This window comes from Nothobranchius furzeri, chromosome 2, assembly GCF_043380555.1.
Source record: "Nothobranchius furzeri strain GRZ-AD chromosome 2, NfurGRZ-RIMD1, whole genome shotgun sequence".
NCBI classification, from domain to species: Eukaryota; Metazoa; Chordata; class Actinopteri; order Cyprinodontiformes; family Nothobranchiidae; genus Nothobranchius; species Nothobranchius furzeri.
Window position 1 is genome coordinate 11,376,701 of NC_091742.1, and position 12,382 is coordinate 11,389,082.

Consider the following 12,382-nt stretch of genomic DNA (forward strand, 5'->3'; position numbering starts at 1 on the left):
TGTAAAATGCCAGTTAGGCTGAAGTGAAAGCCAAGGAATAAAAATGAGCCTTCAGGCGTGATTTAAAATTAGAGAGAGGGGGGGGCATTCTCACTGCTAGAGGGAGTTGGTTCCAGAGACGAGGCGCACAGATTGAGAATGCTCGTTCTCCTCGTGTCCTCACCTGAACACTTGGGACCTGTAACAGGTGGTGGTCTGCTGACCAAAGAATTCGAGCAGGTAAGTAAGACTAAACCAGCTGAGTCAAGTAGAGAGGCGCATAAAGAGTGACTTAAAAACAAGAAGTAAAATTTTAAACTGGATCCGATAGCGCACTGGGAGCCAGTGCAACTGGTTCAGAACAGGAGTAATGTGCTCCCTTCGTCTGGTGTCTGTCAAAAGGTGGGCAGCCGCATTCTGTACCAGCTGTAGGCGCGCAACCGAGGAAGATGTAATGATTTAGTGGTAGAAACGCCAACATAAGCATAGATAAAATAATCTTCTAAAGACCCTTTCTATGTTTTTCTACTTGAATGTTTTTCCAGTTCAGATAGTTTCTTCTTTTTCATTTTTATTTAAACGCCATCTTACCTTTAGCAACCTGAGGTCATTGACCCGTTCATCCTTATCGAAACAAGGATGAGGAATGCTCTTCTTCACTTTCCGAACCTGCCTGAAATTCTTTTCCTTAGCCTTGTCTTTGATGGAGTGAACCCCCAGCAGCACCGTCTTAATGCTGCAAGGAAAAAAAACACCATCATGTAAAATTAAAACTAAGATAAGAGTGAACAGATTAAATTATAGACACTATCAAAATCCAGAAAATGATTTTAAAGATGTTGCATTAACCCATCATCGTCCACAGCAAGAAAAAGAAATGAATAATTAAAATTAAGCGTTTTCTATTTGTTTTCAGGAAAATGGCTGTTTTCTAGATTCTGATGCACACCGTGGGACTGAAACCTGCACACATCTTATCTGAAGCCTTGTAGCTTTTGTGGTTTCTGTTGAAGTACGTGACGTGTGGTGGCTACTTTTGCTTCCTTCACAGAAAACACGATGTGCTCAGATGCCTCGTTGTGCTTTGCAGCTGCGTGATTTTGACCTGTGTCTATTTATACGCAGCCTGTGAAAATATTAGGTGATGAAAACTTTTAACGACCCGAAGTCACACTATGTAAGCATGAACGAGTTTATCAGGAGTGTGATCTAAGGGAATACAAATCTAATATTAGCTGGACCTGTTTGTCCCATTATCAGTATTAATAATCTATATCTTGGTACATCCAAAAGAATAAACATTCATCTCAATTTGCAAATCTGTTCCCAAAAGAAGGTGGTTTAGAAAACTGCTGGCTAAATGTTAATTAATTATGCTTGATTTAAAAGTTCTTACTCTCTGCAATGTGCAGCGGTCAAGACCCATTTTGGATCAATTAGAACCCCTCCGCACATCGGCTTGTCGTTCTCTAGCAGAGCCATGAAAGGCAGAGAGTGTTGCTGCACCTCTTTCCCATTGATGATCTCAGAACTGTGGCCTAATACACACACACACACACACACACACACAGAGAGAGAGAGAGAAATGGAAACGAGAGATAAAAACAGCTGATTTTTACAAACTGACAGCATATAGGGACTGACTTCTCACTGACCTGAGCTGGCAGTAAGGAGAATGACAGAGGAGATTAAAGCGCCGAAACTCTTCAGAGACAACATTTCTTCTTATCCACTTGTTTGATCTGGTGATGACGAGTGCACCCCTCCTGATTCTCACCCTTGCTTTTATGTGTTATGTTCAAAGGATGTGGTCTCGCCGTGGAAACGTTAAGTCAGCAAAACGAACCTTATCATGACATGACATCTGTTACAGAATCTACTCTGTGGGAACATTTACCAGAACTGACCGTGACCACTCAAATAAAGTAAAAAAAAAAAATCTTGTTAACCAGTCACAGAGTATGGCAACAGCTAAAAGAAAGGCACAAAGGGCTTCAAATGGTGCTTTTATGAAAGACAATATAATAAATGCAGAAAAATTATTTCAAGGACAGATAATGTATACAGGTTAGATATTTGTGTACAAGTTATGAGATAGGACAGGATAGGACAGGATAGGATAGGATAGGATAGGATAGAACAGGACAGGACAGGACAGGACAGGATAGGATAGGATAGGATAGGATAGGATAGGATAGGACAGGACAGGACAGGACAGGATAGGATAGGATAGGATAGGATAGGATAAGGTAGGGTAGGATAAGGTAGGGTAGGGTAGGGTAGGGTAGAGTAGGGTAGGGTAGGGTAGGGTAGGGTAGAATAGGATAGGATAGGATAGGATAGGATAGGATAGGATAGGATAGGATAGGATAGGATAGGACAGGACAGGACAGGACAGGACAGGATAGGATAGGATAGGATAGGATAGGATAGGATAGGATAGGATAGGATAGGACAGGACAGGACAGGATAGGATAGGATAGGATAGGATAGATAGGATAGGTTAGGATAGGATAGGATAAGGTAGGATAGGATAGGATAAGGTAGGGTAGGGTAGGGTTGGGTAGGATAGGATAGGATAGGATAGGATAGGATAGGATAGGGTGGGATTGGATGGGATGGGATGGGAAATATGGTTTTGTTTTACCAGAAGACACAAATGAGTCAGTTTAAACATAAACTCTCAGCAGAAAATGACAGATGAAGATGGTGACATTACTCAAGAGTTCCCTTATTCCTCTGAGGCTGGTAAATTAGTTAAACCAACCAATCAAAGCGAACAACTCTGCTAACCAAGTCATCAGGACAAATATTAATAAGTGATAAAAAATTGTCATTCGGTGAACTTTAGCTGTAAATTAATGTTAAAATAAGACCTTTATTAGGTAATATCTCACCATATTTGCTGAAACATGCAACTTATGGTTGTTAAAGAGCTGTTCATTAAACTAAATACAACACAGATCAACAAGATAAAACCACAAACTTTTTTTTTTTAATTGTGCTTTGTGTGACTGAGTTAGAAAAACTGGTTTCACAGCTGAAGCCATCAGGATCACCCTGTGATGTTCTCCCACCTTGACTTTTTTAGGAGGCATTTTCATCACTGGCTCCTTTTATTGAAATGATAATAAATGGAAGTCTACATGGTATGTGTGGTCCCAAGCTCTCTGAAAAAAGTAGTTGTCTGGACTGGATTAGTCAGTTTTAGCCAACCACAGACCAATCTCAACGCTCTCATTCCTTTCTAAGCTTTTGAAGAAGGTTGTTTATTTACAGCTGAACTCTCATAATATTTTGGAGACATTTCAGTCAGGCTTCAGAGCTGGACACAGCACAGAGACTGCTCTTTTAATGGTTCTTAATGATATATTTTTAGCTGGTGATAAGGGTGATGCTGTTGTCCTTTTCCTACTGGACTTGACTGCTGCCTTTGATATGGTGGACCATGACATCCTGCTGGATTGTTTACAGAACTGGGTGGGGATTGAAGGGGTGGCGCTTCAATGGATGAGGTTGTATCTTGATGAAAGGAGGTTTTGTGTGTGAATGGGTGAAGCTTCTGAGCCTGAAAGTCCCAGATGGGGGGTCCTCCAAGGCTCTGTCCTTGGCCCCCTTCTGTTTACACAATACATCCTGCCCCTGGAGGTCCTCCTTCAGCACCATGGTGTTAAGTTTCATTTTTATGCAGATGACTGCCAGATCTATTTGTCTTTTTCTTGGGGAGCAGATGTCACGTTGAGAGCAGGAGGTTTGGACCCAAAATGCAGAAATCCAGACAACTCAGGCAGGAGCGGTTGAATAAATGAAAAAATCCTTTTATTAGGACGATGAGTAATTTCCAAGGGCAGGAAGCCAAGCCATAAATCTAGGAAAACTGAATTACAAAAACAAAAGCTCATTTATGAGCAAGGACCTGGAGTTACTAGAGGAGGGCAGAACAACGCTGACAAAGACAATGGACCAACAAACACTGAGGGACAAGACAGGGTTTTTAACACAGAGGGGAGCAATCAAAGGAACAGGTGACAGGTGTGAGGAGTGAGGTCTGGAGGGAAGACAGGTACCATTAATAAACCAAATGGGGAAAGAACTTAAGCAGAGGGGAAGGAAAACCATAATCTATAAAACACTAAATAACTAAACCTAAAGACTAAGGGCAAAGATAAACAACTAATGACTAGAGAAGAAGAAGAAGAAGAAGAAGAAGAAGAAAGTTTCTATAGCGCCTCTAGAGGGGTGAGGAGGACTAATACAAACCAATAAGAACTACACGGGAGTGACTAGGAGGAAACATGAGGGAAGCCTAGAGGGAGCTGGAGAACACAAGGAGACACAGCACAAGGGGACACATGAGGGGAACACAGAGGACGAACAGGAGGGGGCTGGGGACCAAGGGGACACAGAACATGACAGCAGAAGGCTCTGTATCTGCGTTATTGGACTGTTTAAGGGAAGTTAAGTCATTGATGGCTGCTAACTTCCTCTTCCTAAATGAGTCTAAAACTGAGGTTATAATACTCAGCCCTGGTGAAAGAGCTGGAGCAGGTGATGAGATTGATCTTGATTCCATGACACAAAATAAGAAGAATGTGGTCACTAATTTAAGGGTGAAAATTGATGCAGCCCTTAGATTTGATGCACAAATAAACATGTTTAGTTAATCTGAGACGGCTATCCAAGATAAAGCCTCTACTGTCCAGAGTACATATAGAAACAGTAGTACACACTTTTATCATGTCCCGCATCGACTACTGTAATGTGTTGTATGCTGGACTGAGTCAAGCTACTCCTGCACGACTCCAGCCAGTCCAAAACTCTGCTGTGAGATTGTGACTGCACCAGAAGGAGAGACAACATCACTCTAGTGCTCTGCACTGACTCCCGGTGTTTTATCGGGCATGATTTAAGATCCTCTTTCATGTTTACAGGGCGCTGCAGAGCAGTGCTCCACCATGTCTTTCTGAACTGCTGCAGCGGCGTGTCCCCACTCGGGCCCTTCGCTCTGCTGAGCAGGAGTTGCTGGAAGTCCCCTGCTCTAAACTCAGATCAAGGGGTGACCGGGCCTTCTCAGTAATGGCCCCTACACTCTGGAATGAGCTCCCTCTGGCAGTGAAGCAAGCTCCTTCTCTACAGGAGTTTAAATCTCACCTGAAAACTCTTATCTACTAGCTTTCCCCCAACATGGTTGACCCTGGCTTTTGTATTTTTACCTTTTGTACTTCATGGTTTTTAATTAACTTTACTTGTACTTTTCTATTTATTTTTTTAATAAATCTTACTCTCTTTTATCTTCTATGTTGCTTTTATGTGCTGTTCAGCACCTTGGGCCTCCAATAAGGTGGTGGTAGGTGCTATATAAACAAATCTGATTGATTACTGGTCAGGACCTGCAGAAGAACAGCTGCTTCCAGGAAATGGCCACCACAGAAAGGAGTGAATGAAAACACATCATGTTTCTGCTTGGGGTCGACATCCCACAACTAAATGTGAAAAGACACACCACAAACCGTTGTGCGGACATGATTCATTCTTACACTTCCCCTCACACTCAGAGACCACCACAGTTCTTCTGAAAACTCCCCTCAGTTAGCAAAAATGAACCTGTATCTCCTCTAACCTGCTCCAGCACCAGAAGAGCTTGTTCTGGACACAGATCAGACTCAAAGCTCATTTAAAAACAACTTTTCAGTTAATTTCAACAATTTTGTCCTCCAACCAAATTGTTTATTTTCCTTTTTCAGCCTTTTTCTTGCTGATTTCCTCACCTGCAACACAGAAATGTCTTTAAACTTAATACAATGAACTGGTTTTTTTTTGCCCGTGCCACATAGTTTCCAGTGATGTGAATTTTCAGTGTTTGCACCACTTCAGAGTTCTAAGGAAGGAAAATCATGTCTGTGCCTCACTGCTAGGCACACATAACCTTTAAAAACATGGTGCTGTTCATTCTGAGAAGTAAAAAGAACAGCAGCAAATACATTTCTGTCAACTGTGAACATTTTGTCATGTAGTGATTTCTTTTAAATTTGCTTTATGTTTTAATAATAATGAAAAAGCAAGATAAGTTTGGATCAAGATATCTAGTCATGTTACAGCTGACCACAATTTCTTCTCCTTTCTGCAGCCCACATTTTACTGAAACAGAGATTTTTAGCAACTAAACCATAAAAGACCATAAATCACACACAGTTTTGGGTATTTACCTGTGGATGAAAGAAGCAGCTGTGGTCACGCACTCTTAAGACCACTTGTTCATTTGCAAACTTTGCAGAACCAGATCTCTGTGAGTACTTTTTTATACTGCAAATCTGTTCTTGTTTCATCAGAATCTGCATCAGAAAAACATAAAAACACTATAAGTAAAACTGTTCTTGACTCTGAGGATATAAAGCACACAAAAGAAACAAAACTGTGTACTATTCAAATTTTACACATTTTCTGAGACTAAATTAGTCTTGTGAACAGAGGCAAGATAATCTGTTTCAGGGTTTCCGATTGGAGATAACGTATATTGTTATACTGACTCATACAACAATGTGAAGTAAAGGTTACACACACACACACACACACACACTTCCAACAGCAGTTTCTGATGTGGTTTCCTGGCGTGAAATCAGGAAGTCTCACGTAACTTATCATTCACATATTGATGATTCACCAGCATGCTGTGAATCGCTGCTTCTCTCCAAAACCAACCAGCCCTCTGAGAAAATAAGACACATTTCATGCTACTTTAGGTTTTGTTGTGTTGATTATTGAGAGGTTTTATGAATGTGTTTTAAATAAACACTTAAAATGAGGCATTATGAGTAAAATCATAGTGTAGTATAGGGCTGGGTGATATGGCCTAAAATCAACATCACGATATATTAAGGATTTCACCTTGATAACGATAAATGGACGATAACTACAGGTGTGCGCAGAAACAAAAGTTGTCCACTAGATGAGGCTGTCACATGTATTACATTGACTCACATTGACTCAAGGTGGTACAGCTTCTTAAAGGGACATGAACACACATCTTTTCATTTTTTTATTATCAAATTTATTGACAGAAGAAAAATTATCTCAATAAGAGTCAGAAATTTCGATAATGATAAATTTTTGATTTATTGCCCAGCCCCAGTGTGGTATTTTAACTTTTATTCTATTTTGCAGGACGTCCTCCATTGGGGCTAAGATCTTATGTTTTAAAGAGCAAGTCACCCTCTACATGAGTCTTACTCCACTACCATTTCCTGTTTGAAAAATGCACCACAAGGAGGTGCTGCCTGGCAGCCTGAGAGGGCAGAGCTACTAACAAATACACACACAGGTTCACACCAACATTGTGACATCATATGGTACCATTTACTGTCATAGGGTTCCTCTTAGCCAATAACGATGGCAGTTTTTATCTGAAGATGGCGCAACACTGACAGTGTTAGGCAGAATATTTAAATTTTAACTAAGACGCATTAAAGAGACAAATTATTGACTACACATGTCTACAGCACAATTAGATACTCATTTATATAGTTTATCAGCAAAAAAAAACCATTGATTTGGGGCTGACTTGCTCTTTAAAAACAATTTCCAGAAATCTAAGTACATTTTAAAATGATTGCTAATTGCATATATTTAAATATATTTCTTAGCAACTTCTATAATGACAACATTGCTTTTTTCAGCATGAATCTGCTCCACAGTGTAGAATGTCTTCTCCAGGTCAGGGATGAGGTCCTGCCCTGAGTGAGGAGCTTAAAGAGACAATGTGTAGTTTTTACCATTAATCTCTGAAAAAAATCCATCAAAATTTTGTTGTAAATGAATTAAAAGATGCCCAGTTGATGAAATACACTTGCAGTTTCATAACAGAAATCTGTTCTAAAATACATGGGAGCGGGTCTAAGTCCCTAGGCGACGCCATATTGGACTCCATGTTTCCTTCTACGGGAGCCCGTGAGGACAAAATGCATTTACTGATTTGTAACAAATGATTACAATGCTTTTGTCATTCTTAAATGTTGTTGTTTTACACATTTACCTCTTTGTTGCCAGTAATGAAAGGGAATTTGATGCTCTTGTTATTTTGCTGGAGGTTGTGCTCCCAGGGATTTTTTTTTTACCAAAATGGCCATCTGTTGGTAAGGTCTTACTTGAACACAAAAGTAATGCTTGCTTGCAATCGTTTAGGTATGTACTGCCCCCTATCACCAGGAAAAATACACACGGTAACTTTAGGTATCTCGGGGCCTTGTCCACAAGCGAGGGAAAGATGGAGCGTGAGATCGACAAGCAGACTGGTGCAGCGTCATGCGGCCATTGTACCAGTCTGTCGCGGTGTAGAGAGAGTTGAGCCGGAAGGTGATCCTATCCTCACCAATGGTCACACACAAGCTTTAGGTTGTGACGGAAAGAGTGAGATTATAGATACAAGTGACTGAAATGAGACCTTTTCTCTCCAGGGGGGCTGGCTCTCCCTTAGACATATGTGAGAAACTCATCCAGGAGGGGCTTGGAGCAGACCCGCTGCTCCTCCACATCAAGAGGAGCCAGTTGAGGTGGCTTGGGTATCTAGTTTGGATGCCACCTGGATTCGTACCATGGTGAGGTTTTCAGGGCACGTCCAACCAGGAAGAGACCTGAAGGAAGACACAGGACACGCTGGAGGGACCATGTTTCTCGCCTTGCCAGGGAACGCCTTGGGGTTCTCCCGGTGATACTGGCCGAAGTAGCTGGAGAGAGGAAAGTCTGGGCCTCCCTGCTTAGACTGCTGCCCCCGCAACCCGACCCCGGATAAGTGGGTGAAAGAGGATGTATGGAATGTTATTGTTATTCAGGTAGTTTTTTTTTAAATATTTCAATTGATTTATGAGAATATGAGGTCTGTCCACCAATCTAAAGCAGTGGTTCCCAAAGTTAGAGTCAAGACCTCGTTATGGGTTGCTAACTTAGGGGTCTTGAGATGATTTCCAGGAATGAAATAAATATTTAAAATAACTCATAATAGAACATTTTAATGTACTTTAGTTAAATGCTAAAATAGCTGTGAAAATTATTTGAAGCAGCTTCTGTTTCAGTTATGCTCTTATTTATTATGGTTTATTATCACAAGGCTAGTACCTGGTAACTTACAGTTTAAAGTCAACTGATTTATTACTTTTTAAATTGAAACAACTAAGTGTTCCTCTATTTAAAAAAAATTGCCTCAGTCATTTCCGGGCTCTCCCTTAGCGATAGGGTGAGAAGCTCGGTCATCCGGGAGGGGCTCGGAGTAGATTCGCTGCTCCTCTACGTCGAGAGGAGCCAGTTGAGGTGGCTCGGGCATCTGATCAGGATGCCTCCTGGACGCCTCCCTGCTGAGGGTTTCCAGGCACGTTTCAGGAGGAAGTCTAAACATAGACCCAGGACACGCTGGAGGCACTATCTCACCTGGCCAGGGAACGCCTTGGGATTTCCCCGAAGGAGCTGGCCCAAGTGGCTGGGGAGAGGGAAGTCTGGGCCTCACGACTCAGGCTGCTGCCCCCACGACCCGACTCCGGATAAGCGGATGAAAATGGATGGGTGCATTTCCTCAAGTTGCACCAGATACCAGAGAATGAAATATGTAACGATAATATAATTAATGAGGGTGAGCAAACTCAGAAAAAGACAGATTTCCCACAAACATTCTGACAGTATGTGTTAATGTCAGCAGAATTAAGTTTCTAAATGAGACAAACTTCATATTTGCATATTTTGATCTTCTTGATATTTTCCTGGATTGATAAGACCAAACCAAACAACTCTATGCTCCTGGGCTTTATAAGTGCCTGCTGGGTTGGAAGTTCTGCAGTTTTATAGTTTAAAGGTGACAAAATCAACGTGAATCAAGCCACTGAGTTCTTATTTTCAGGCTTTTTTGTGTGAAGAGATGGTTTCCATCAGGTGGTGCATGTGCTCTTCATAGCAAAGAGCACCATCTAGTGATCTGGTTACAAAACTGTCAGAGCTTCAGGATGATAGGTCACCGACTTAATCGAACCTGAATGTTGTTTTTAAAGTGATTTACTAGAATTCTGCAACACTTTTAGGTACAAAATTAAAAGGAAACCAGGAACAATCACTGAATACGAACGGTATAAGACGATGAAACCAAAATAAATGAGTGGTCCCCATGAAGATGTCTAACAGGTTTTGTACCTTGAGTTGTATTAGTTATTTAATTTTATTCATTTGCAGGTTAAATGGTCTTGAAATGTGTGGAGGATATAACTTGTTCCTGTAGAAACGGATTGCTCTTTGAACAACCTCAGTTCAGAGAAACTGAGATCGGTTACTGTTTATTCACTTATCTTGTGCGTTTTACCACAACTGCGGGCCACTGTGTAATCCAACTCTTATGCAAGAAGCGTGAGACCCATGCATCTGACAGGGCAATTGATGCCAAAGCCGTTTCAAATGAACCATTGCCATCTTTGTTTCGCCCAGTCGTGGTAGCATCCTGCCCACCAAACCAATAGAGTGCTGTGATTGGCACGCCACCAGACAGGCCAGGGCAGCAGGAGTTTCATGGAGTGTGGCTAGACTGACATTTACAGCTAAATCATTTTGTTTCTGCTAGTTGGTCTAGATTTCTAGACTGCAACTTGCTTTGACGTTGGTCCTTGGGCCAGAATGGTGGCCCTGCTGGGGCCTGGAACAAAGGCTGAATGTGCTGCCTTAACCCCTTCTAAACCTCCTCCGGGTCCTTCAGAATTTTTTGAAAAACAAAGGAACGAGACCTTTGAGAAAATCTTGGAAGTAGTAGCTGCTTGCTTTGTTTTACCACCTTATTTCTGTAATCAAATTTACTAAATGTCTCACTTTTTCTGTAATGAACTCTGGAGAACATTTGCATAAATATATGAATATACAGAAGCTCTATAGAACAAAAGGCACAAGCATTAACATCACCACTTATTTTCTTAAAGGGACAGTGCATTCATTTAGAAATGTTCATGTAAGGTGGTAAAACTTTATCTTATAATGCCTGCTTGATTGATTTCCTCGTTGAAGAAAACAATGTTTGTACGTAAGTGAAGAAATTTGACGTGAATGTAAAAAGTAATCCATTTTGGATTTAAGTTATTTTTTTCTTTATGTTGTGTTTTACATTATTAGTTATTAGTCTGGGGATCGAATCCCGCCCGGGCACTCCTTCATCCGCCTTGCCACATTAGCATCCCTCTATTTTTTCCCAGTTTTGTTCATTCTTCAGCAAGCTCTAATTAATCAGCATTTCAAAGCATTTTGAGAAATGATTCCCTCCATCATGAGGATGTCAAAAGGTAAAATGTGCAACGTTTTGCAAAGATGTGCTCTTTTCAGTTCAAACAGGAGAAAAAAGATGTGAAAATGTTTTTTTACACCCTTTAAGCTAAATGTGGAGTTTGGGGGAGGAACCCATTTATATGCATAGCACATACTACTGCCCAGTTACAACCCCTTACCCCCTGCCCCTCATGGTTCCCTAACCCCTCTGAGCTTTCAAATAAAATGGTTTCAGACGACCCTCCACGTTATTGTCAGTGCTGAAGGAATATAAGAAGTAACTGTTGACTTACTGTGTGAGTGTGAGATGAACCCTGGGGCCCCATGCATGAGGAAAAAAAGCATCCAGGAATGTATCCTGATCTGGAAAAACCACTGCTAATGCATGATTTATTAGTGTGACAAAGGTTGCTCAACTGTGGAGGAAACGTGCGGTGAAACTCTGGAACATGAGTGAAAACTGATTTCTATTTACTTTATTTAAAATAAGAGGACAATATTTAAGGAAAATGTTCTACTCTCACCCTGTGTGACCAAGAAATTGATAAAATTTTTGGTGTTTTGCAAATTTTTTCCATCCTAAAGTGTAGATGTGTTTATGACTTGACTTCATTATGCTAATGTATCTTAACTTTCTGTGTATCAGAGTGTTTTCTTTTTCTATAAAATCTCTCATTTCCTTCCTGTCTGTGCTTGCCGTTGGGAAAGGTTGCCAGTAAAATGAAAGGCAGCTGAGATCCTCAGGATGAAGACTCGATGTCCTGTTTTTTATTTTTTATGAATACAGTTTAAAAGTTATGGATTTTGTTTTCAGCTCCAAAATCGGATTGTTTACTAATCTTTTTGTATGTTTAGAAATTTTTTCTTCCAGCTCAGTGGTGTCAGATTAGAGGCAGCCGATTCTCTTTTCCCTTTATTTTTTCCTTCCTTGGTTTGTGTCAAGTCTGTACTTGGCAGTAGAAAGCAGGGCATTCTAAGCATTCCTGAGGGTGTCTCAGGCAAACTACTCTGACAGGCGGAAGAAGTAAAGTCGAAAGTTAAATGAAATGCAACCAAAAGTATTAATATGAACACGCCAATCAATGCTTAAGAGTGTTCTGCTTGTAAAAGTCTTAAAATGATCATC

General features: G+C 40.9%; 1 protein-coding gene across 2 annotated transcripts in view; it reads right to left on the reverse strand.

The window, feature by feature from the left end:
- Positions 1-6,311, reverse strand: part of LOC107377780 (granzyme A) — a 7,917-nt gene extending 1,606 nt beyond the window's left edge. The window contains exons 1-3 of one of the 2 annotated variants that reach the window (XM_015947621.3): positions 6,186-6,311; positions 1,376-1,517; positions 571-715 (exon numbers count right to left, since the gene is read on the reverse strand). In XM_015947621.3, coding sequence (XP_015803107.3) covers positions 571-715; positions 1,376-1,461 — 231 coding nt within the window. In that variant the 5' untranslated portion in view covers positions 1,462-1,517; positions 6,186-6,311. Of the gene's footprint in view, positions 1-570; positions 716-1,375; positions 1,518-1,634; positions 1,768-6,185 lie in introns of those variants that run through there. The other variant, XM_015947620.3, reaches the window with a different exon arrangement.
- Between the last annotated feature and the right edge of the window lie 6,071 nt (positions 6,312-12,382).